General features: G+C 37.7%; 2 protein-coding genes across 2 annotated transcripts in view; both read left to right on the top strand.

Annotated features, from left to right (window-relative positions):
* Window positions 1-21,106, top strand: part of CCDC112 (coiled-coil domain containing 112) — a 28,728-nt gene extending 7,622 nt beyond the window's left edge. The window contains exons 2-10 of the mRNA XM_066274093.1: window positions 38-159; window positions 4,087-4,208; window positions 6,727-6,816; window positions 10,737-10,812; window positions 11,206-11,596; window positions 17,316-17,729; window positions 19,469-19,564; window positions 20,264-20,382; window positions 20,587-21,106. Of these exons, the coding sequence (XP_066130190.1) occupies window positions 38-159; window positions 4,087-4,208; window positions 6,727-6,816; window positions 10,737-10,812; window positions 11,206-11,596; window positions 17,316-17,729; window positions 19,469-19,564; window positions 20,264-20,382; window positions 20,587-20,617 (1,461 nt within the window). The 3' untranslated portion in view covers window positions 20,618-21,106. The remainder of the gene's footprint in view (window positions 1-37; window positions 160-4,086; window positions 4,209-6,726; window positions 6,817-10,736; window positions 10,813-11,205; window positions 11,597-17,315; window positions 17,730-19,468; window positions 19,565-20,263; window positions 20,383-20,586) is intronic.
* A 4,552-nt stretch (window positions 21,107-25,658) lies between these two features.
* The window catches only part of PGGT1B (protein geranylgeranyltransferase type I subunit beta), a 63,882-nt gene continuing 62,767 nt past the window's right edge, over window positions 25,659-26,773 (top strand). Inside the window, exon 1 of the mRNA XM_066274092.1 lies at window positions 25,659-25,806. Within this exon, the coding sequence (XP_066130189.1) occupies window positions 25,667-25,806 (140 nt within the window). The 5' untranslated portion in view covers window positions 25,659-25,666. The remainder of the gene's footprint in view (window positions 25,807-26,773) is intronic.

Genomic DNA, 26,773 nt, shown 5'->3' with positions numbered 1-26,773 from the left:
ATTATTGAGGGTAAACTTATTCTTATTTTTTATGCAGAATGATGGCTGTTTTGGTACTTCAGGGGGATTTCGTCCTTTTCACCTTCAGAACTGGAAACAGAAAGTTAGTCAGCCTAAGAAAGCAGAATTCATACGCACAGCAGAAAAACTTAAAAATCAGTAAGTATAAGAACATTATCTTCAAATAACCTTACTAGCCATTATATTATGAATTGTGTATAAAGTTAATTCTACTCCACCCTGTCTAATCTCACATTAAGTTACAGAATTCTGGTCAATGGCCTTTCAAATACAAAACAGGAGAAAGTTGGGAGGTGTGAAATAGACATATGATAATAGAGTATTTAATATGAAGTTAATTTTAAGTAGAATTATTAAATTTTACTTATTTTCACCATTTTGAACCAGTGTATTTCAAGAGGAACAAAACAGTTATTTCTTTAGACCTCATATATCAGATAACAGATTGAATACATTTTCATGTATCATGGTAAGCACTTGATGAAATTTTTGAGTGAGTGAATACTTTTAATGAAAAGTATGTATCCTTGAATTATTCTTGTGAAGTGTCCTTTTATTTGGTCTCCCTCCCTTGATCTCTGCCCCTTTCATATCCATCTGGCACATTATGACTAAGCTAATTGAGAACTTTTAATTTGTAGTGTAAATATATTTTTCCTTAAATAACTATGTATTGAATATTCAGTGTTGCCAGCAGCACCATGATATGGTATATATCATGAGGAATGATAAAATAATTAGAATTCAGAGCACTCAACCTTATCCTATACTTGAGAACTTTTATCAAAACTCTGATTTTGAAGTTATACAGAATCAATTTGCTAAAAAACCCTGAGAAAAGGAGGCTTGTAAGAAACGATCTTTGGATCACAATTAGTGGCAGCTGTCTGTATAGAAAGTCTGCCAATAAAAAAAGTATGCTGTTTGAAATTGGAAAAGTTGTACTATACTAGAGGTTTTGGAGATTGAATTATTTATATGGTACTTTTAATATTCAGAATTTGAGAAGATTCAGTTTTATTTTCTTTGACTTCAAATGTATTACCTTAGCTAGAATTGTACTACAGGTTAAGGGTTCTGATTTATGTTTCATTCGAGGCAGGCAATCTAAAAAGTGGTTAACATCCATATATATAGCAACCCAGTAGATTATGTCCGTATCGATACCTTGTCTACTAGTATGAGTTGGTTTTGCAGCTCTGATTAGGCTTTCTTCATCTGTTACACGGTTTTGAAAAAACTTGGTGGAAGAATATTAGAAAAATCCATTGGCAGAATATTTCTGTCCAGAAATTTTCATTGCATGCAAACAAGAAAAAACACAATTTGTAATACAATTCTGTTTTATTTTCAGAATAGGTAATACATTCATATGGTTTAAAAATCCATGTATATCAAAGGGTGCACAGTGAAAGATCTCTCTTTCACCTGTGATCCCAGCCACCCACTTCTCTTTGCCTTACACAATGATTTTTAGTTTCTTGTGTATTATACCACAGATAATTTTATAATCTTTGCTTATAAGGAAATAAAATACATATTCATTTTATATATATATATATATATAAGTGGTAACATCAGTTTTGGGTCTTGCTTTTCTTTTTAACTTAAGATTTTATCTTAGATACCAAGGAATTGTTTATCTTGTCAGGCATGATCATGGCTTTATAGTGATGTAAGTCAAATGCCTATAATCTCTAGAGATGCACACTGAAGTATATATGTTGAGGTGAAATTACATAATGTAGTTGATCTGACTTAGAATACTTGAGCAAACAAAATAAAGGTAAAGAGAAGTAGATGAACGAAGAGAGGAAAAAGAGGTAAAATTGTTGAATCAGAGTGATATGAGAGGTATAATATCATTTAAGAGTATACAAGGGAGTCAGTTTACCATTTTCTGCTTTTGGATATGACTGATATTTTCATATAAACTCTTTGTTATAAAGTATGTCTTGGAGATCTTTCCTTATCGGTACATGGAACACAGCACCACTGCATTGCATTCCAGTATATGATTGTGACATAATTTAACCTGCTCCTTAGTGGTGGACATTTAAGTTATATTCAATCTTTTATGATAACAAACAATGTTGCAATTAATTGCAGTATTCACATATCTCTACATCATTTTGCATATGTGTGAGTGTATCTTTAGGAAATAGTCCTAGAAGTAGAAATGCTGGGTCAAAGGTATATCAATATACACGTGATATACTGCCAAATTGTCCTCCATAGACTGTTTACAATTTCACCAACAATGTATGAGAAGACCTATTTTTCCACAGTTTTCTCATAAGAATATATTATTTAAACTTGCCATTTTGGGTCAGTCTGATAGGTGTACCATGGTATAGTTTTAATTTTTATTTCTTCTATTGTGAGTGAGGTTGAGCATCTTTTTATATGTTTGACAGTTTGTCTCCATAATTATCCTTTATTTTTTAAAATTAAGTGAGAATAGTGGAGGCAGAGAGACAGACTACTGCATGCACCCAACACGCATCCACTGGGTGAGGCTCCCTATGGGGCCATGCTCTGCCCATCTAGGGTGTTGCTCTGTTGCTCGGCAACCAAGCTAGCCCCTGAGGTGGAGGCTGCAGAGCCATCCTCAGCACCTGGCGCCACTTGCTTCAAATCAGTCAAGCCATGGCTATGGGAGGTGGGGAGAGAGAGGAAAAGAGAAACAGAGAGAGAAGGGAAAGAAGGAGGGGTGGAGAAGCAGATGGTGGCTTTTCCTGTGTGCCCTGACTGGTAATCAAACCTGGGACATCCACACGCTGGGTTGATGCTCTACCACTGAGCCAACCAGCCAGGGCCCATAATTGTCTTTTGAATATTGTTATAGGTTAATATTTCTAATCCAGGAATGGTAAAACATAACTTACTGTCATAGTATATCCTGTGTCAATGGTAGAATTTCTATTTGATTATAGTAATTTCCCCCACCCCAACTGGTGCCTACATGGGCTTCCCAGTCTTCAGCACTGGGCTCCAGTAGCCACCTTTACTCCGTTAGAGTTGACCTGCAGGCTGAAACCTATTTGCTCTTTCTGTTGTACCTATTGATTCCTCTCCCCTGAGTCTTTGGGGCAGCCAGGTAGGTTCTGCAGCAGTCTTGTTTTGCCAAGTATGCCACTTTCCTCTGTGTGTGCCAAAGTGAAAGATTGGGAGCTCTGCTTTAGATAATTGCCCCTCAGGTTGTATGAAATTAAGTCAATGGCCAGAGATATTCTACCACTCCTTAAACCCAGGATTAGTGGAGAAGTATTCATATTAATTTCCACTTTCTAGGATAAAGAGAACAGGTGTTGAGAAAAATAAATTTTTTTTGTCCAACCAAAACAGTTTCTTGAGAGTACAATGCTTGTTTTGTTTTACCCTAGGGTTCAAACTAACAGTATGACTTTTACTGGTAGATGGACTAAATCAAAGACGCTTTGAAGTAAATGTAGACAATATCCCTTAACTATACTAAAATTTCTATTTTTATTGTTTGCCTCTTGAAGGTTTAGTTTTATTAATAATATTCATAAGTTGCATTTCTATAGTACATTTTCACTGTATAATGATCCCTTAAACTTATTATCTCATATAATGTTAATCACAGCCCTTATCATTAGTGGAGAGCTATTATTACTCACATTTTAGTGGTGAGGAGGTTCCTACCAGGAAATGGTAAATGTCTTGATTCAAGTAATAAAGTTACCAGTATCTTCTGTTGGAAGCAGCCATCATCAGGGGTGGCCGTTTTCAGGCCACTGTGAGATTAAGATGGAATCAGTAGTCAGACTTACATATTTTCAAGGCATGTCTAAAACTGCATTTTCTTAAATTAACATTATATAATTTAAATAATTTAAATTACTTGCGATTTTGGTTGAACTTAACTCTTTTCTAGCTACAGTTTTGACATCTTAGCCTTATTATCCAAGTTATTATATTTTGACTCCTTAGATAAATGAATCCAAATATAAAGTTCTGATTATTATATGTGTCTTCATATTTTAAACAATTAAAAATATATTTAAGTCATACTTATACTATTTGTTTCTTTTCCTGAAGAGTTATTAACATAGAAAAAGATAAACACAGTCATTTCTACAACCAAAAAAGTGGCTTCAGATTTGAGCATAGTATGCTGGAAGAATTGGAAAATAAATTGATTAACAGCAGGAAAACAGAAAGTAAGTTCAGTTCATGATGAACAAAAACTGTTGAGTGCTATAAAGTTGTAGTTTTGCCTTGTGCTTTGTATTTGTGCACTGCCTGTCATGTTTCCTATCAAGACACTTTCCAGTTAGTAATGGGTTTGTCTTTTAGGGATATGTACTTATTTTGTCAGGTTGTTATTTAGTGATTCTAGCTGGATTGTTCTCTGTGTATTCCAATTTAATATGCAAAAGAGGGTTTTGTTTTTTGGTTGACAAACTAGTTAATGTTATTAAAATTTCTTAAAATAAAGAGAAATTAATCCCTGGACAGCCTGGTCTTAGCTCATAACCCTGGCATTGTTGACTGAGACCTAGACTAAGAAGACAGCAACAGAGTCAGAACCTGGTACTTAATAATATATAGTATGAAGTGATCAGGTCACGTAATCCTGTAAACCTGAGTTTACTTGTCTGTGATATAACACCTCCGATTTCTACCTCAGGGGAGCTGTCTTGTGCATCCCATGAGATAATATTTGAGGAACTGCCTTACAGAGTACAGTATTGTTTTCTATGAATATTAATCATTGTTAATAGTATATTAGATGTTGGCCTTAGAAAAGACTTCTACAGGAATACCTTATTTAATTGTAGAGTAGCTTTTATATGTTGAAAGATTCTTAAGTTATAGTAAACTGCTTAGCATTGCTTGAAGGAAAAATAGTGGTTATCAACCAACTGTGCTTTATAAAATATTGACTATAGATATTATACTGTTTATGGTAATCCCTTATAGCCAATTAAAAGAAGTTCTTAATAAGTTTTTTCTTTCAGAATATAAGATTGCACTATTTCAAAAGTCATCTTATGTTAGGTAATGGCAAGAATCATTCTCCTTCCTCTGAATGATAATGGGACCTAACATAAAAACTAAATTTTCAGTTCTCCTCTTTGATTCATAGAGAAATCTAAACATCCCTAGTTTAATATGCTTAATTTCCCTATGTTCTTTTGTAGACAGATGAGAGGCTGGTCTTTCTCTTAATCATACCACTAAGTAGCGTCTCCATTCTCTGCATTTTAAGTCACTTCATTTTCTCTTTTATAAAGGAACTTTATTTTTATTTTTTTATTTTTCTGTTATACTTTTGCCTCTCTTTATTCATACTTTGTGTTTATCTTATCTAGGAGAGGAAGGAATGCACTCAATATAAGAATATAGCTGTCCCTCCCCCTCCATATTACAGCCCAGAAGTAGAAAATACCTTTCCTTACCTCAAATATCATGCCACCATTTTAGCCTGCACTTACGTAATATTGTACTTCAATAGTTTGCCTGTGTAGAGCGGCAATTCCAAATGAATAAATAAAAGGTCACTTGCCCTATAATGATATCACTGTTGCTGATCAAACTATGGTGAAAACAAAACAACAAAAACACTTTCCTAATTACTAGAGATGTTTCTTGACCTAAATTTCCAATCATGAATAAGACCGTATAAAAATACATTAGGTAAAGTTCCCTATAAAAACACATTAGGTAAAGTTCCTGTTTTTCTGGAACACTTGAATTTTAATTAAAAAGAAAAAAGGCCAGTCACTTTTGTTTTTTTTTCTTCACTTATACATATTGGAGATTTGTTTTGGATATTAACACTGGCTCCAAGCCTATAGGTAAACTTAAAAAAAATAATAATAATTGCTCTTAAGGACTTTTGGACAGAGCTATTTAGTACTTCATGCTTATTTGTTGGGGTAAAAATAGAGAGGCATAAATAAAGTACCCAAATATGATAAAATAATATTACTATTATATATAGAGCTATATGAATGTAAATATGTGATTTTAGCCTAGTGATTTAAATAAATACTAAAGATTATTACTTCAGAAGGAAAATATGAAAGAGAAATTCAGTCTTTCTGTTGCTGGTACTGGAAGAACATCTGAAAATGTCTTTAAGACCTCCTCCGTTTTTCAGGCTTTTATTGTGGGACTGACATTTTTAGGCTGGTCCCTTGGGTGAGCTTGACGACCTAAAGTACAGATACCACAAAGTGGCACCTGAGGCACTTGGTAGAGGCTGTTGAGAGTGACACTAGTGGATATCACCAGCTCCTGGCTTAGGGGATGTGGTTAGATGAAATTTTCATTAGGAAGTTTGCCAGTATTTAAAGAATTTAAATTGTTTAGACAGTTTTAATATCCCCAAAATAGAATTGATCTATTTCAAATTCTATTTCCATAAATTTTAACAAGTTAAAAAGAAAAGAAAAATCTATTGATAAAGAACAAAACATGACTAAGCCTAAACTACTGGTTTGTGTATTTAAAAATGTTCAATAACGCAGTCTCTACAGAATGAAAAAAATAAAAAACCATTGTAGTTTTAAATATTGGAGGAAATTGAGAGATGCTTTATTTAGAGCAAGTTTATTTATTAAAATGTTCAGGCTATTTTGACATTTAAGTAACCATCGTTTGTGTAGAATCCTGAATTGTAACCATGTTTGTCATAGAATTATTTTAAAGTACGTTTTTGTTTCCTTATAGGAGCAAAAATTCAGCAACAGTTGGCCAAAATACATAACAATATAAAGAAACTTCAGCATCAGTTAAAAGATGTGAAGCCTACTCCTAATTGTAAGTATATTTAGATTATATATATGCTTTTTTTTAATTGTTAAAAAAAAATTTTATTTATTGATTTTAGCAAGAGAGGATGCTTCCAGATGATGCTTTAACCAACTGAGCTGTCTGGCCAGGGCATATTCTTAGTCTTATATACAGTATTAGTATTTTCTTTTTTTTTTTTTTTCTTTTTTTTTTTTCTTTTTTTCTGAAGCTGGAAACAGGGAGAGACAGTCAGACAGACTCCCGCATGCGCCCGACCGGGATCCACCCGGCACGCCCACCATGGGGCGATGCTCTGCCCATCCTGGGCGTCGCCATGTTGCGACCAGAGCCACTCTAGCGCCTGAGGCAGAGGCCACAGAGCCATCCCCAGCACCCATCTTTGCTCCAATGGAGCCTTGGCTGCGGGAGGGGAAGAGAGAGACAGAGAGGAAAGCACGGCGGAGGGGAAGAGAAGCAAATGGGCGCTTCTCCTGTGTGCCCTGGCCGGGAATCGAACCTGGGTCCTCCACACGCTAGGCCGACGCTCTACCGCTGAGCCAACCGGCCAGGGCTAGTATTAGTATTTTCTATTGTCCACTTGATACTTTTCTAATAACAATTTTTCTACTTGGCATTAATGGAACTAAGCTCTACTTTACTAATTAGATACATTGGAGAATTGTACTACCTGACATTTACATAATTTTTAAAATGTTTAAAATGCTCTAACTCCTTACAAATTATGAAGTGGATAGAATGGATATTAGGGTCATTTATAGCAACATCAGGGTAGTTAACTCTTTCATGAGCCAGCACGAAATTTCTGGTGGACCAGTCTGTGACCAGTGGTTGAAAAACACTGATTTATAGGATGGAGAATCTGTGGTATGGAAAGATTCAGATTTGGCCAATGAAGAGGAAAAAAGACTGATTTCCTGATTCTTAGCCAGTGGTTTTGCCATCATTTACTTTTTAAATAACTGCCTTGGCCTGACCTGTGGTGGTGCAGTGGATAAAGCGTCGACCTGGAAATGCTGAGGTCGCCGGTTTGAAACCCTGGGCTTGCCTGGTCAAGGCACATATGGGAGTTGATGTTTCCAGCTCCTCCCCCCCTGTCTCTCTCTTCTCTCTCTCTCTCTCTCTCTCTCTCTCTCTCTCCCTCTTTCTCTCCTCTCTAAAATGAATAAATAAAATAAAAAATTTAAAAAAAGATAAATAAAAAAAATAAATAACTGCCTTTTAGAGGCATTTCAAACTATAAAAATGATCCCTGAAAGTATAGTCTTTATTTAGAGGCATTTTGAATACCTGAAGGAGTTAAATAGTATTGTGGCAAATACTAGTCATAAAAAAACAACTAGATATTTGAAAAGAAATTGTATCCTTACCCTTCTGTTTTTATCAACATTCATTCCTGAAGGATTGAAGCTCAAGATGAATGGTCTTAAGAATCAGACAGATGTTGAGTCAAATCCTTGATCTATCAGTTATGTGACTTTAGACAAGCTACTCAACTTTTCTGAGCTTTCATTTCCTCAGCTCTCTGGTAATAACCACAGGCCTCACTCAGGGTTGTTGAGGGGATGAGGTGAGACAGTGCACGTAAAGCACTTGTGTAGTTCTTGTAACATAGAGATCACTAAAAAAATGGCAAATATGAATGTTATAATTTGTTAAATTAATATATGAACTAAATACTAGAACATGGATTAGTATTTTTTATAATTGTATTATAATTTATAAGAATGACAAAGATTAGAAATCATAAAGAAAAAAGTGGGCAAAATTGACTACTTAAAAAAAACAACACAGATCCATAAGCAAACTTGAAAGACAAGTTAGGAAAATAATAGCAATATATATGTAACGTAGAAAGCAAATATATAAAGAGTGCCTACAAATTAGAGCAACAAGGATAAATAACCTAATAGAAAAATGGGCAAAGATTATAAGGTCCATTTTACAATAAAAGAAATACAGAACACATTAAAAAAGGGAGCTCGGGCTTACTAACCATCACAAAAAAATGTTCATTAAATCAATGACGATATTTGCCTTTCATTTGGGAAATGATTAAAAGTACATGAGAAGGAGCACTCTCAGGAACTATAAGTCAGTAGAGGTTTTTTGAAGGACAGTGTGGTGGTATCAGCATACGGGAAAATGGCCACGCTTTTTTTTATTCAGCATTTTAAGTTTTATCAATTATCCTGTAAAAAATATTTAAGCATGCAAAAATTACATGCAAAGATATTTATTACAGTACAGGCAGCCCCCAGGTTACATGTGAGATAGGTCCTATAGGTTTGTTCTTAAGTTGAATTAGTATGTAAGTCGGAACAGGTACATGTACCTACTAAATGCAACTTAGATGTTTTAACATTGTATTTATTTTTGCCTTTCTGTGCATATAAATACTTAAACATTCTTAAATACAATCTTAAACAATCTTGGATAATACAGAAGATGATGGACTTGTTGGAGAGGATGGGACTGGAGTTAGAGAGTCTGGATTTGATTCTGCTGCTGGAGTCAGTTTCTTGAAGTAGGCATTAAGGAAAGTTTATACAAAGCTTTTCTTTTTCTCATCATAAATGGCCCTATAGCATCTCAAGGCCTCAGTAACCGTACAGTAAACTTTGGTGAACCTCTCTGTATCAGGATCTTACTCCTCTAACTTTACCATTCCTGCTTCAGTGAGATGAAAGCATCAGCTTACTCTTATGTATAAACCTTGTTCGGTTCTGGAGTTTCTTGGTCCCTGTTTCCTTCCCAAATGCTGTCACCTGCTGCTCTAGCTCCATAATGTCTTCATAATGTTTTAGTCCTTTTGCCATGAAAGTCGAGTAACTCTATGGTATCATTTTTACTAATGTCCAACTGCAGTAAATTACCAATTGCCCTTATGGTGATCCATTTGTAAGTGCGAGTTGTATGTAAGTCAGGTGTTTGTAACTTGGGGACTTACTGTTTAAAGTGTAATCAGTTGGAGAATTATTTAAATGAATTGGGGTAGATTTAGATAATGAAATAGCATATACTCAGTTAACCACAGCATTTTGTTAAATAAAAGCTGCACGTGACAAAGCCAGTTTAAAATGGTGACGTTTATGTCATGGGATGATAGTTCAGTTGGTTAGAGCATCATCCTGATACGCCAAGATTGTGGGTTCAATCTCCAGTTAAGGCACACACCAGAGTCAACCAGTGAATGCATAAATAAGTAGAATAACAAGTCAATGTTTCTTTCTTCCTCTTTCAAAAATCAAAACATTAAAAAATTTTAAAAACCCTGCAAGTTACAAAACGATATGTGTAGTATGAAATAGTTTTGGTAAACAATAATAATACTTAATGATATGTATTCATAGGAAAATTTGTAATAAAAATATTATAGTCCTAAAAATAGCTTCTTAAAAGCACATTTTTTTATTTTTTAGACTAAGAAGTGTTTTTTATTTTTATTATTTATTTATTTATTTTTGTATTCTTCTGAAGTGAGAAGCGGGGAGGCAGAGAGACAGACTCCTGCATGCGTCCTACCCGGATCCACCCAGCATGCCCACCAGAGGGCGATGCTTTGCCCATTTGGGGCATTGCTTTGTTGAAACCGGAGCCATTCTAGCGCCTGAGGGGGAGGCCATGGAGCCATCCTCAGCGCCCAGGCCAACTTTGCTCCAATGGAGCCTTGGCTGCGGGAAAGAAAGACAGATACAGAGAGAAAGAAGAAGGGGAGGGGTGGAGAAGCAGATGGGTGTGCTTCTCCTGTGTGCCCTGGCCGGGAATTGAACCCGGGACTTCCACATGCTGGGCCGATGCTCTGTTGCTGAGCTAGCTGGCCAGGGCACAAGAAGTGTTTTTTAAATTATGAGAACATTTCATTTCTTTCTTAACATTTAATTCTTAGTCATACTTAAATGGTATAATTTTTCTGTTTTTCTTTGCAGTTGTTGAAAAGCTTAGAGAAATGATGGAAGAAATCGAAAATGCAATTAACACTTTTAAGGAGGAGCAGAGATTGATGTATGTTTTAAAGACATTTTAATATAAAATTATTGACCCCTCTCTCTACATATGTATATTTACAATAACTGTCTACTAGGTTGTTATATATAAACCATTTTATTGTTATATATTTAATATTAGTCTTACACAAAAGCAATGTAACATCTTTATTCTTTTGTTTTAGATTTTAGCTTGCTTTTCATGTTTAAAGTGAATTTTCATTTATATCTGGACACTAAAATCTCATATAAGAGTTTGAAAGATTGTTTTATTCTCTGAGGAAACTTTCTTAAGACTTAAGTTTATAAATGTTAATAATGTTAAATGGAGAGGATGACACAAAAAGAGCAATAGTTTTAAGTAAGAAGAAAAATAAAGGTATCTTATTCAGACTTTATTTTGAAATTTTAGATATGATGAGCTTATTAAAGAAGAGAAAACAACTAATAATGAATTGAGCGCCATATCAAGAAAAATTGACGCCTGGGCTTTGGGTAGTTCAGAAACAGAGAAAGCTCTCAGAGCAATGTCAAGCAAAGTTCCTGTAGACAAAAGAACATCAAGTACTCTTCCAGAAGAAGTAATAGATTTTGAAAAATTCCTTCAGGAAACAGGAGGGCGACAAGGGGGCTGGGATGATTACGATCATCAGAACTTTGTAAAGGTGAGAAATAAACATAAAGGGAAGCCAACATTTATGGGAGAAGTTCTAGAACATCTGCCTGGAAGGACACAGGATGAAGTTCAACAGCATGAGAAGTGGTATCAAAAATTTCTGGCCCTAGAAGAAAGGAAAAAAGAGGTAATAATAATTTAATCGCTATTATTTATTGTATACATCTGTGTTCCAGGCACTATGGTAAACTATTTAACATTTATTAACTTTACAATGACTCCATGAGGTATATTTCAGTCCCCCCCCCCCATCTATAGAAGGTAAAACAGTCATTGAGAAGTTGTTACTTAATACTTAACTAAAGGGAACTATAGTTGGACTTTCTCAAGAACAAACATTTCTACTCCAGCAAATAATATGGTGAGCCAGAAAACTTGATTGTGGACAAATCCCTCTGTGTGCACCAGAAATGTGAGAAATCTAGATCTACTCAGGCTTATGATCAAAGGCATCTTACCATCAAAGGCCGCATGGTTTTCAATAAAACAATAAAGAGGCAGTAGAAAAAATTCTTTGACTCTTAAAAGTTTCATTGAGGTTTAGGAACTTCAGCTTCATTATTTATTTGAAAAGAAAAAAATAAAAATTTTGATTATGCCAGAGAAAAAAAACTTTTTTGTATGTGTGTGTGTGGCAGAGACAGAGAGAGGGACAGATAGGGACAGATAGACAGGAAGGGAGAGAGATGAGAAGCATCAATTTTTTGTTGTGGCACCTTTATTGTTCATTAATTACTTTCTCATGTGTGCCTTGGGGGGGGGGGGGCAGGGAGCGCTACAGCAGAGCAAGTAACCCCTTGCTCAAGCCAGCAACCTTGGGCTCAAACCAGTGACCTTAGGTTTCAAGCCAGCGACCTTTGGGCTCAAACCAGTGACTATGGGCTCATGTCTATGATCCCACGCTCAAGCTGGTGAACCCACACACGCTCAAGCGAGATGAGACTGTGCTCAAGCCGGTGACCTCGGGGTTTCAAACCTGGGTCCTCTGCATCCCAGTTCAAATAACTCTTAAGTGTAGCAAATATCTAAAAAGTTCCATTTTCACAAAAATATTTTTCTGGCTTTTGTTTAGTTAGGACTTCTCAACCTTGGCACAGTTGACTATTTGGGAAATACTTTACTGTGACTACTGTCATGTGCATTGTAGGATTAACAACATTCCTGGTTTCCACCCACTAGATGTTTGTAACACCTCCTTAGTTGCAGTTATCAAAAATGTCTCCAGACATTGCGAAATGGCCTCTAGAGCAGTGGTCCCCAACCCCCGGTCCACAGAGAAAGAATAAATAACTTACATTATTTCCGTTTTATTTATATTTAAGCCTGAACGATGCTTTATTTTTTAAAAATGACCAGATTCCTTCTGTTACATCTGTCTTTAGACTCACTTTTTTTTTTTTTTTTTTTTTCATTTTTCTGAAGCTGGAAACAGGGAGAGACAGTCAGACAGACTCCCGCATGCGCCCAACTGGGATCCACCCGGCATGCCCACCAGGGGCGAGGCTCTGCCCACCAGGGGACGATGCTCTACCCATCCTGGGCGTCGCCATGTTGCGACCAGAGCCACTCTAGCGCCTGAGGCAGAGGCCACAGAGCCATCCCCAGCACCCGGGCCATCTTTGCTCCAATGGAGCCTTGGCTGCGGGAGGGGAAGAGAGAGACAGAGAGGAAAGCGCGGCAGAGGGTGGAGAAGCAAATGGGCGCTTCTCCTGTGTGCCCTGGCCGGGAATCGAACCCGGGTCCTCCGCACGCTAGGCCGACACTCTACCGCTGAGCCAACCGGCCAGGGCAAGACTTACTCTTGACGCTTGTCTTGGTCACGTGATACATTTATCCGTCCCACCCTAAAGGCCGTCCATGAAAATATTTCCGACATTAAACCAATCCGTGGCCCAAAAAAGGTTGGGGACCACTGCTCTAGAGGGCAAAAGTTGCTCCTGGTTGAGAACCTTGAGATTAGATACTCGAAGTCTGAGTCACATATTTTGTAAACTTCAGCTATTATAAACTTCAACTTGTTTGATATAACCACAAAATTATGACTCAACAAATGACATTCCTAAGGAGCATTAAAGAAATGATGATTCCATGTTTAGTGTAAGTTTTTAGAGGAAATAGCGATGGTTTATTGTTTATCCTAATTAAGTTAAATGTAAGGAAATTGAAATTTGGGACTTTAAGAACAAATTTGAAACATAAGTTATTTTTTTGCCCTGGCCAGATGGTTTGGTTGGTTAGAGCAGTGATTTTCAACCTTTTCTGAGCCGTGGCACATTTTTTACATTTACAAAATCCTGGGGCACACCACCTACCAAAATGACACTCTAACAGAGTACATATTATACATATAGTTAATAATATAGTTTCTAAATGTATTTATACTCAGTGTGAAACCTGGGCCTGTTTCGATGAACACAAAAGGGATATCTGGCAGGAATGGTAGAAAGACACACACGAAGCTCTTTTTTATTTTTTATCGCAGTCAAGCTTGAGAAGCTCAGCTCACATAGATATGTGGTTGAAAACGGGAGCAATGTCAAAATAGCTTTGTTGGCCAGAATGGGGAACTCCTTGGCAATAGATAACCAAAAACTGTCCAAAGGAAGATCAGCAAACTTTAGCTTTAAAGCTAGATAACATTATGATTCATTGTAATATATTATATATCACCCTCTGCGGGGACCTCTTTTAAAAAGAAAAAGGTCAAATATCTATATACACCATCAGGATAAACATAAGCAGCTGAGGCTGAGGCTTCATCTAGTGGTGGCAACATTTACCTCCAGTCCTGACCAGGATTAGAAATCGGGACCATGGGGAGGAGTAGCAGCTTCAACTATTCGCAGCGGCCACACAATGACAAGTGCGCGGCAGCCTGAGTGGGGCCCTTTCTGGGTGTGGATGAGAGGCGGCCTACTATTGGTTCATCGCTAGTGGTTGGGATGAATCCTAGAAGGTGATTGGTCAGTGAGCGTTCCCTGTGCCTCCACTCTTCCTGTCGCTGGTAGCTGGAGAGATTGTGAGGGGAATGTTTATGTTCGGATGGAGGCAGCTGGCAGCGGGCCGGATAAATAGCCTCCAAAGGCCGTATCTGGCACGCGGGCCGTAGTTTGGGGACCCGTGTTTAATTTCCCCACGGCACACCTGACCATGTCTCGCGGCACACTGGTTGAAAAACACTGGGTTAGAGCATCATCCTGAAGCTCAGAGATTGCCGGTTCAATCCCCGGTCAGGGCACATACAGGAACAGATGGATGTTCCTGTCTATCTGTCTGTCTTTCCCTCTCTCACTAAAATCAATTTTGAAAGAAGAAACATAAAAAACTCAAAATAAGCCTGACCAGGTGGTGGCACAGTGGATAGAGCATCGGACTGGGATGCAGAAGACCCAGGTTCGAGACCCTGAGGTCACCAGCTTGAGCATGGGCTCATCTGGTTTGAGCAAAGCTCACCAGCTTGGACCCAAGGTCACTGGCTTGAGCAAGGGGTTACTCGGTCTGCTGAAGCCCCATGGTCAAGGCACATATGAGAAAGCAATCAATGAACAACTAAGGTGTTGCAACGAGAAACTAATGATTGGTGCTTCTCATCTCTCTCCATTCCTGTCTGTCCCTATCTGTCCCTCTCTCTCTCTCTGTCTCTGTAAAAAAATAAATAAAAAAAAAAACAAAAAAAAAAACTCAAAATAAGGCTTACCTATGGAGGTGCATTGGATAAAGTGGCCACCTGGAATGCTGACCTCGCTGGTTAAAACCCCAGGTTTGCCTGATCAAGGCATATAGAAGAAGCAATTACTAGGAGTTGATGCTTTCAGTTCCTCCCCAACCCGCCCCTTTCTCTCTCTCTCCCTCTCCTGTCTCTAAAAACTCAAAAAATAAAATCTTTTAAAAAAACCACAACTAAAAATAACAAGCTATTAGGAATTATTTGGACTTTTTCCTTGATACTAAAAACATGAAGTCCCCTGGACCAGCAAAGGGGTCGAGTCCATGGACTAGCAAAATCGACATCACCTGGAAACTTATTAGAACTTGGAAGGCACCAACAATAGACATAATCCAAACTCTGGGGATTATCTGTTTTAACAAATTCTCTAGGTTATTCTGTTATAAGTATAAGCTCAAGTCTGAAAACCTTCTTTTAAACAACAAAAAACCAGACACAGTATCTTATCTAATAAAGGTTAAGCACCTTGATTCTAGCTTACTCTTCTTGTTCCTAACCCGTTTCCTGATATTTGATGACTGATTGAATGTAAGGGTGAGGTAGGAGGGGTGTGGAAATGGAGGTGCCATTTGCTGGAGTAGGACAGACTGGAGGAGGAGAAGAAATGTAGTTGATATCTACTCATGCTGAGTAGGAGGTTTACCATTTTTATCTGCCTAAATAAAGGTGCTTATTTTTAGACATGCCCTCAGCTTGCTGGCCTGAGCACCCTCGTTTATCTTATTCTCACTTTCAGGAATGTCCTTTCTTTTGTTCCCCCTCAACTCCCAGCTATCAAATCTGCCTAGAGAAGAAGCTGCTGCTTTCTTGCCCACTCAAACATGAGTAGTCTCGTTCAGAACTTCTTACTAACATTTTGCTTCTCTAGAATATATTCTAGTATTTCTGTATATAGCCTATCTCACCCAGAACAATGCTACTCAAAGTTGGACCGTGAAGTGAAGGTTAGTTTGTAAACTTACTAGTCTTTGGTGAGATAAAGTGGTTCAACTAGAATCAGCTGCCTGGTTAGGACATTATTTAGTTCAGTTAACTTTTCTTTTTTCATAGAAAACTTTCTCATTGAAGGAAACAGTATATTGATTTACATTCTGGCATGAATCCCTGATATTGTGGACTGGGACATTGACTAGCAGTATACTAGATGGCATTTGGTATTACTGTAATCATTTATGATTCTTATTGTTTTGTAGAGATAACATATTATAAATGAATGAATGAAAAACCATGAGGAAAGCTGATGTTTATATATCCCATGTATATTAATGGAGCTAATTTCCTTTTTTTTTTTTTTTTTACACTTATGAAGTACTATGTGCCAGGCACTGACTCATTTAATCTTTACAATATCACTGCTTGAGAGGTGCTACCCACCACTCTTACAGATGAGCAAAATAAAGATAGACTCATCCAAGGTCATACCTAGTAAATAACAAAACCATGATTTCAGTCCTAAATAGACTAGCTTCAGAGCCCATGCTTTTAACTATGCCACTTTTTATTCTTCCGATATTTGAACAAAGAAAGGTCACTCAGAAAGGATTCTAAGCCTAGAAAGAGAAGTTGGAAGCATAACTGAAATGATCAGAGGTAAAGGATGTTTACCATGAACACAAACAAATGAGGTGTAGTCCTTGTGAACCTAGGGATAAAGAGAGGAAGAGGATAAATAGAATAAACCATTATTTAGTGTTTTAAGAGACACATTAATTTTTTTAAACAGAAGTAGAAAAAATTGCATTGGTTAAGACAAACAAATAAACAAAAAAACACATGAAAGCCCAGGCAACCAACAGCTACAATCTATTCATTCTAGAAGGATGGACTTGAGGTTGTATTTTATCTTTTTTTTTATTCATTTTACAGAGGAGAGGGAGGGAGGGAGAGAGAGAGAGAGAGAGAGAGAGAGGAGAGACAGAGAGAGAGAAGGGGGGAGGAGCTGGAAGCATCAACTCCCATATGTGCCTTGACCAGGCAAGCCCAGGGTTTCGAACCGGCGACCTCAGCATTTCCAGGTCGACGCTTTATCCACTGCGCCACCACAGGTCAGGCGAGGTTGTATTTTAAAGTGCTTTTGGTTATTAAAAATATTTTTCTCTTGCTGTGTGTTCTTAATCAGTCTATTCAGAATTGGAAAACTAAAAAGCAGCAAAAAAAAGAGGAAAATTTCAAGTTTAAGGAAAAGGCAGAGAACACACCTATGCTTTTTCTTAACAAACAAGAAGTTAATCAAATGCAAAAAGAAGAACAAAGAAAGAAGCAGAAATTGGCCGTGGAAGCTTGGAAAAAACAGAAAAGTATAGAAATGTCAGTGAAATATGCCTCCCAGTTAAAAGAAAAAGAAGAGAAAGAGAAGAGGCAGCAGAAAGAGCGCCAGCGCCAGTTTAAATTAAAATTACTACTGGAAAACTACACCCAGCAAAAGAAAGAACAGGAGGAATTTTTAAGACTTGAAAAGGAAATAAGGGAAAAAAAAGAAAAGGCAGAAAAAAGGAAAACTGCTGCTGATGAAATTTCCAGATTTCAAGAAAGAGTGAGTAAATATGTTTGTTTTCTAAATAGTTTTTCTATGCTACATAGGGGTATTACTTCCAGATTCAGTTCAGGAAAAACTGAGTGCTTCTGATATGTTCCAGTGGTCGGCAAACTGCGGTTTGCGAGCCACATGCGGCTCTCTGGCCCCTTGAGTGCGGCTCTTTGGCCAGCTTAGGAGTACCCAAATTAAGTTAATAACAATGTACCTACCCATATAGTTTAAGTATAAAAATTTGGCTCTCAAAAGAAATTTCAATTGTTGTACTGTTGATATTTGGCTCTGTTGACTAATGAGTTTGCCACCCACTTACAACCTACCAAAATGAGTAAGCCATTTTCCTTGATATCTAGTAGATTGTAGTCTAGTGGGAAAGATAGATGTGCAAGTAGATGTCTGTATAATGTGAAAAATAGTGTGGTGATTGAGGGGTGGACAGAGTATTTTAGGAGGGAAGCTTACCATAGGTACTAGTATCAGAGAGAAGTGATACTTGAGTCTGGAAGGAGAAGAAAGGGGAGACCTCTCCTAGCAGAGGGAATAGCATAAATGACAACTCGGAGGAGTGTAACAGTGGTTTGGGAGGGAAGCCATAAACACTTCAGTATTCTTAGGGCATCAAGAGGGAGATAAGAACCAGAGGAGAGAAGGCTGGAAAGGTAGTCACAGACCAGGCCATATTTCCTTTCTTGTTCACTGCCCATCTCCCAAGACGGCAGCGTTTGTCATTTTGTTCAGTCCTGTACCCTGTACATTGTAGATCTTAAGGTATACTTAAAGGAATCGAGGCTAGTGCTGAGTTGTAGAATTATAAGTGATTTTAAACAAGTATTTACAAGAAAAATGCTTATCAAAGAAAGAGACTGTAGTCTTTTCAAAGTGGAATTTAGTTCAAAGAGTATTAAGATGAGGAATGTACTTTAAAATGAAAAAGTATACAAATGAGATATACCTGTTACTAATATAACTGTGATGAAATATATGTATCAAAATGCATAACAATAATATTTATAAAGCAAAAATCAAGAGAAATACAAAAAATAGACCAAAACACATTATTAGTGGAATTTTTTTTAGTCTCTATAAAAAAAACCTCTCTAACATTGATAAGAGTGTGGTGGTTACGGGGGGGAGGGGGGAATGGGAGAGGGATAGGGGGTGGGGAGGGGCACAAAGAAAACAAGATAGAAGGTGACAGAGGACAATCTGACTTTGGGTGGTGGGTATGCAACATAATTGAACGACAAGATAACCTGGACTTGTTATCTTTGAATATATGTATCCTGATTTATTGATGTCACCCCATTAAAAAAATAAAATTATAAAAAAAAAAAAAACTCTCTAAATAACAGAATGCTCCTCTCCCCCCAAAAGGCAAGCAGACCACATAATAAAAAATGTAGAAAAAAGAAAACCTGTAAAACAAAAAATTATAAAACCAGATATAGCTGGATTGATAGTGAAAGTGGGCTTAACTCACCTATTAAAAGAAAAGGAGTTTTAGATCAAACCATAAAATAAGAAACACCAAGAAAAAGGTTATTCCAAAAGGATGTGCCCATATTCCATTTATATTCAAAGAAAATAAAGCCTTTCCTCTTATTAGAAAAGGTCAATATGGAAGGAATATTGATATTTAAGGTGATTTAATTTTACTTGAGACAACTAAACTCTGAAACAAATTCTAGTTTATTTTATTTTCTTAATCTTATTTTTGTTGTTGTTGGTATGTTTTTTAGGATTTACATAAACTCGAATTGAAAATTCTTGAGAAGCAGTCAAAGGAAGATGAAAAGGCAGAAAAACAAAGAAGACTGGCAAAACTAAAAGAAAAGGTATTCTACCAAGATTAATTTGTTTTTATTATCATAATTCCTTGATTTGAAAAGATACAAACATAATCCATTTTCTTTATATTCAGCTTTATTTCTGTATCATCATCTTTAAAATTTATACTTATTTACATATTACATAGCACAGCTTAGTACAGTTGGAGCAACTATTGTTTAAGTTATACCATTTTCCATTATAAGAACCTCATTTTTTTTTACCTTAAATTAATTCTCTGTCCCTACTCTGTTCTTTTTTCCCATTGTTTCTATATGAACCTCTATTTTAGACCTATGGCAGCTATGAGCATTGCTTAATCTCTGGTAAGACTCATAGCTAAAGATATTGACAGCTCTCATGGATAAAACAATGAATTTCTGGTAGTTTTTCATCCTAAATTTATTGTCTGGCTATGCCACTATGACTTTGCTGCATGGTATCTCCCTCATAATGGATATAGAATAAAATAATTGAACTAGAAAAATAAACTAAAGTAACCGTTTACTAATAGATTGATGTATGTAGTGCAAATTTTATTTTAGCTATATGAGCACAATGAGAAGTTTACTGAAGAGATTATAAAAAGTTTTATTTTTTAGTTAATATCAAATACTTCAGACTTGCTCTGTGTTACTACGGATCTTACAAATACAAACTTAATTGTTTATATAACTTAACTGACACTTATTTTACTTCGGTTACAGGTTGAAAACAATGTTAGCAGAGATCCCTCTAGGCTTTACAAACCTACAAAAGGTTGGGAAGAACGGACCAAAAAGTTAGGACCAACAGGCTCTGGGCCACTTCTGCATATCCCACATAGGTAAGAAGGAGTTAGAATGGTGTTTACTTTATAATAACTTAATAACTGCGTTTTTATATTTTATGCAACTCCTTTATGTATATTTTACAGTAAAAATTTGAGAAAACAAATCTACATACATTTTTAAAAGTTAATGTTTAGTCAGTTAGGATTTTAAAAGAATTTCATATGTATTTATAATTGCTCTTCTCTTCTTCTCCTTAGGGCTATTCCAACCTGGAGACAAGGAGTTTAGAAAAGAATATGCGATAATGAAATTGGTATTCAGTTGATGAGAATGTTAGCATGTTCAGCCGTAATAGGACAGAGTGACTAAACGTGTTTTAAATGTCACTAGCCTAGACAGACAGATTGTTGTGTTGCATGTGAATTGATAGGTATATTAAGTTCCAAGTGATACTTTCTTTAGTAATTCCTGTAAATACCCTCTTAAATTACTAAGATGGTATTTAATGTATGTTGGCCTATTGTTGATGTTAAAGTTTTTAAAATAAGTTTATGTTACGAACAGTATTTCATTTAAATACTTAGAACATTTCAAAAATATTTTGTTTTTGTCATCGCATTGCAAAATAAATTGGGACAACCACAGAGTGACATTTTTCAAACCAAAATTTTGTAACATTTATATCTTGGAGGTAAGTTAGTTTAAATAACAAAAATGTAAAGGTATGTTTTGGTGTTTTTTGAATTATGTATGAAATAAGTACTTTTTCTTAGTTTAACAAATTAGTTTGTCAATTACTAAATTTTTGTGTAATAAATATTTTGTATTTGTTTGAAGCATGCTTTTTATTTAAAGAGTATTTATTTTTAAAATATGCCTCACAACTCACACCTCACATATATCCTATTATTTATATTATTGGTAACATCTTTTTTAGTTTCCTTTAGCTTTTTCAAATTTTCTTTCAGCCTTTCTGGGCTCCACTGATTTATAAAATCTTTGTGTCTTTCACATCTTCCTGGCTGATTCAGTTTTCTGCTGTTTGCCTCAAAATATTTGGTCAAAAGAGTTAATTTTAAAATTTCCAAACTTTCGTATACAAAAGAGCACAATGTAACAATTTGACGCAACTTTTCATATTGTGAAATCTTAGTTCCTAACTTTAATTTAGTTCTCATCTTATAGGAGAGTTACCACATACATAATAAACATAGGAAACATTTCTTATGATTTTTTTTTTTTTGTATTTTTTCTGAAGTTGGAAACGGGGAGGCAGTCAGACTCCTGCATGCGCCCGAACAGGATCCACCCGGCATGCCCACCAGGGGGCATTGCTTTGTTGCAACCAGGGCCATTCTAGCGCCTGAGGCAGAGGCCATGGAGCCATCCTCAGCACCCAGGCCAACTTTTGCTCCAATGGAGCCTTAGCTGCGGGAGGGGAAGAAAGAGACAGAGAGGAAGGAGAGGGGGAGGGATGGAGAAGCAGATGGGTGCTTCTCCTGTGTGCCCTGGCCGGGAATCGAACCCAGGACTCCTGCACGCCAGGCTGACGCTCTACCACTGAGCCAACCGGCCAGGGCTATCTTATGACTTTTATCATAGAATATCTTTAATTGTAATGATACAGTTAGGTCAAATGACTCCGAAATTTACTATAGTGGTCAAAACCTTTTCTTATTTCACACTTAGTATTCAAAGTAGGTAATTTCCAAAGAAAACTGAATTCTGATTATACAGTTATTGATGCAATATAGGAGAATTAACATAAAACATCCTTAATCAGGAATGTCCATTTTATTTGTAGAACTTGTTCTCCATGACTTTTTAAAAATGATTTGAGGCAGTTTAGAAATAAAATATAGGATAGGACAAGGGAATTTAAAAACAGAATTGGACAGCTATAAGATACAGAAAAGTAAAAGTTTTTATGTGTTTCTTACTAACATGTTGCTCTGTTTTGCACACAAATGCAGCTTTCTGTTTCCTGCATCTAAGGTAAGCATACCTGGCAATGAGATTCTCATGGGATTATTTGTTTATTTTTCTTTTGTTTCTTTTTTTTGTTTGTTTTGTTTTTTTGTATTTTTCTGAAGCTGGAAACGGGGAGAGACAGTCAGACAGACTCCCGCATGCGCCCAACCGGGATCCACCCAGCACGCCCACCATGGGGGCGATGCTCTGCCCATCCTGGGCGTCGCTCTGCTGGGACCAGAGCCACTCTAGCGCCTGGGGCAGAGGCCAAGGAGCCATCCCCAGTGCCCGGGCCATCCTTGCTCCAATGGAGCCTTGGCTGCAGGAGGGGAAGAGAGAGACAGAGAGGAAGGGGGGTGGGAGGATGGAGAAGCAAATGGGCGCTTCTCCTATGTGCCCTGGCCGGGAATCGATCCCGGGTGCCCCGCACGCCAGGCCGACGCTCTACCGCTGAGCCAACCGGCCAGGGCTGTTTTGTTTCTTAATTTAAAAAAATGGCATGAAAGTTTCTTAGAAGAAACCAGCCCTTCTAACTAAATCTAAAATGAATGAGGAATTTGTTATATGGATCCTTTATAATAAGACTATAGAACAAACATGTCTTCAGTTGCAAGCTCATAGAAGAAGTGTCAAATAAACATTTTTTATACTGTTTTTAAAGCATATTATTAAGAAATTTAGAAAAAGCACTAAAGGAAAATGTTATAAAGCACCTATAATTCCACTACCCCAGAGTAATCTTTCCCAACAGTATATCTACATATTTTTAAATAGCTACAGTCATAGAGTACATTTTAGTTACTGTAGTGTAGGCACTTATTACATTGCACATATTTTCCTATCTATCTACATAATTGAAACACCACTTAATGGCTAAATAAGATTTACTTATATAGATGCTCTATCATTCCCACACTTTGGAGACAAGCTATTTACACTTAGCTAATGATGTAAGGCATTTAACCTTGTATGATCAAAATTACCCATGAAAAGCCTTTTCTTTACCAAGTATATTATATTACACTGCTCACAAAAATTAGGGGATCAGGGACCGTGCAGATACTCCAGTACTTTAAGCCTTTTGTATAGTGTGCATTTTCACCAATGAAATAAAAGTTGGTTTTGCATCTCATTTGCATAATTGACAACTTTCTTTGACTTGTCTTTTGCTTTTCTGATGTTCTTGTTTAATAAAACAAAATCAAATGCTTTTTTTTATCACTTCATATTCATTTTGAAATATCCCCTAATTTTTGTGAGCATTTTATTTCTCAATGAGTTTATCATAGAAATATTTCTTCCAGATCTGGATCAGATTGCTGGTTGTTGAGCTGAGAATCAGATGAAATATTTGGCTTCCCTTTAAGGGCCAGGTTGAATAGAAATGTCTGTTTGAGCAAATATAGAGTGTGCACAATTGATTCTAGTAAGTTAAATGTGTGTCAAATGACTCCATTTTAACATTTTTAGACATTTGGGTGTGTTGGTGTGTGAGTGAGATCTTAATTGTAAGACTGTAGTGAAAACTTTAGATTAGACATAGCTGAAGGACAAGGATTATGGCCTCCATATTTGTAGGGAAGTACCAAGGACTGCTCTCTGCTTGTACCTGGCTATTTGTTAATTAGATATTTGTTAAAAACATGCAGGAAAACCTGTGAATAAGTACCTAAAATTATGCAAGGCACTTTCGATGTTGGATTAAGTATAAGATAACTCCAACCCGCATGGTACATTTTTAAAGAAATAACATTTTATAAGAAGGCTACTAATTAAAAGTATACCCAAGCTTCTATTAGCTCAATTGATGATTTGAAAAAAACAAACGCTAAACCTAGTTCCAGCCTGATGGGTGGATTCCCCCCCCCCCCAAGATTTTCTTGGCCCTGGCTGGTTGCTCAGTGGTTAGAGCATTGGGCAGGGTATGGATGTCCCAGGTTCAATTACCAATCAGGGCACACAGGAGAAGTGACCATCTGTTTCTTTCTTTCTCCCTCTCTGCCTTCTCTCTTTTTCCTCTTGCAGCCACTAGCTCCATTGCTTTGTGTGTGACCCCAGGCAGGGGAGGATAGCTCCCTTGGTGTGCTTCAGCCTCAGGTGCTAAAAATAGCTCTGTACTGGAGATGGTGTTGCTGGATGCATCTTGGTTACTGAGCATTGGGGACTCTGCCCCACTATCACCCCTCCTCTCACCAAAAAAAAGAAAATAAATTTTTATGAAGTGTTTATTGTGTGTGTGACAAAGAGACAGGAAGGGAGATGAGAAGCATCAATTCCTCTGCGGCACCTTAGTTGTTCATTGATTACTTTCTCATATGTGCCTTGAGGAGTGGGGGGAGGCTACAGCAGAGCAAGTGACCCCTTGCTCAAGGGAGGGACCTTGGACTCAAGCTGGTGAGCCTTGCTCAAACCAGCATGAGCCCGCACTCAAACTGGGGACCTTCGGGTTTCAAACCTGGGTCCTCCGCATCCCAGTCCTACGCTCTATCCACTGTGCTACCACCTGGTCAGGCTTTATGAAGTTTTAAAAGGAACAAGGCTGAATCAACTTGAATCCCTCTTTTTGAAACTCATGTAGCTGGAAAATATGTTGAGCTTACTTACTGTTGCAAATTGATAAAACATATAAAAGAAAAATGATGCAGTCACACATGCAAACATATATATATTTATTTAGATATATTTTAAGAGATTTCTGATATTCCAGAGAACTCAACTTTTATAGTGTCAATAATTACTTAATAAACATGTATCTACACAGATTTGTCGATTTAGTTTCCGTGTCCGTTCAGCTTAAAACTGGCCTGCCGGACAATAAGTCTGTTGTAAAATTTATACTGAGCCATTCCTGTTTTCATATATACCTCCCTCACGTTTTTGTTTGTTTTTTCATTTTTATGAATTGATTTTAGGGAGAGAGGAAGGGAGAGACAGAACATTGATGTGTTCTTGTATGTACCCTGACCAAGGCTGAAACCGGCAGCCTCTGCCCTTCAGGACGGTGTTCTAACCAACTGAGCTATCTGGCCAGGGCCATCCCCACGTTCCCTAGGCCCTTGATTTTCTCAACGTGAACTTGAAACTATTGACATCGCATTTCCTCCCAAATATCGAAAGAGGATAAAAGTACTAGAGGGATTTGTGGGCCGAATTTCACTAGGCTTGCGAGGTGTTTCCAGAGCGTGGGGCTTAGAGGAGACAAGATTGGGTCGTGCGCTCCCTAGGAAGAAATCGGGGCCCTAAAGTGCAGCGGGAGACCTCCAGCTGACAGTGTGTACAGCTATTCCACCCGGAATCGCCCCTCGAGAATCTTGGCGCTGCTGCCAATTGCTTCCGGGTCACGGCAGACGTCGCTTCCGTAGCAGCATGGCGGCCGCGGAGGACGAGCGGCAGGTGGGGGACTGTGAAGGCGAGCGGCTGGATTTCCTGCGGGACCGGCACGTGCGGTTCTTCCAGCGCTGCCTCCAGGTTTTGCCGGAGCGCTATTCTTCGCTTGAGACTAGCAGGTAATTGGTGGCCACAGTCAGCGCGGCCAGCCCGGGGTCTGGGCCCCCGCGGAAAGGCGCCGCGGACCTGACCGGTAACTGGGCACCCGCAGGGAGCTGCCCGCCGTCCACCTGGCGCTGCCCGGTGCCTCCCCTCTCCGGTGGGCCTGTGGTCGCTGTCTTTCCTCCGAACCACGGCGAGAGGAGTTGGGAGAGCTATTTCTATGTCTAGGGCTTGTGGAATCTCCCGTTTCCGACTTTTTCACTTCCCAACCATTTTTCCTGTCAACTCCAAGCTTCCTTTTTACTCCCATTCCAAACCTGTAAGTCACTTGGCCTCATTACTTTCGAGTATAAAAGGAAAAAGGCAAGCGTTTGTCGTCGTATTTTAGGTAAACAGCCCCTTCTGTGTTTCCCTTTCTTAATTTATTGCCTCTTTTTAAAGTGAGGCAACATTGGTTAGTAACATTAAAGAGATTTCAGGTGTACAATCTTATAATTCTGTATCTTTATACGTTATTGCGTGCTCATCACTTAAAGTCTTCATCCGTTACTATATATGGTACTCCCGGGCTTAACTCGTAATTGAATGTACTATGTTTGATGTATAGGAGCAGCAGAGATCCTGTAAGGTTTGAATAGAAATTAACTTTCCAGGAACTGCAAATCAAACGACAGGAGAAGATTGGCGAAGGAGGTGCTGTGTTGCGTGAAGCAGCCGGGTAAAATGTATTCGCATTGGCCTTGGCAGTTGGAGTTGGCTGAGGAGTGTGGTCTGGCAGCCGCTAAGAAACTGTGAATTAGTCATTCGGAGTAAAAGTCTGGGGATAAGAAGGGAAGGAGGAGGCATCCTTTGCTCTCTGCATTGCTGTTTGGAAGTGAGGCTCTAAAGCTGCTTGGGACAGGACGGGAAGAAAGAGCAGATTGTTTCTGCTCTGATATCTCTCCACATTTTCTGAACTCTCAGTCTCTGTTGTATTTTGAACAC

Source organism: Saccopteryx bilineata, chromosome 4 (assembly GCF_036850765.1).
Source record: "Saccopteryx bilineata isolate mSacBil1 chromosome 4, mSacBil1_pri_phased_curated, whole genome shotgun sequence".
NCBI lineage: Eukaryota > Metazoa > Chordata > Mammalia > Chiroptera > Emballonuridae > Saccopteryx > Saccopteryx bilineata.
Note: the sequence above shows the minus strand (reverse complement) of the source record. Positions and strands in the feature narration are given on the sequence as shown.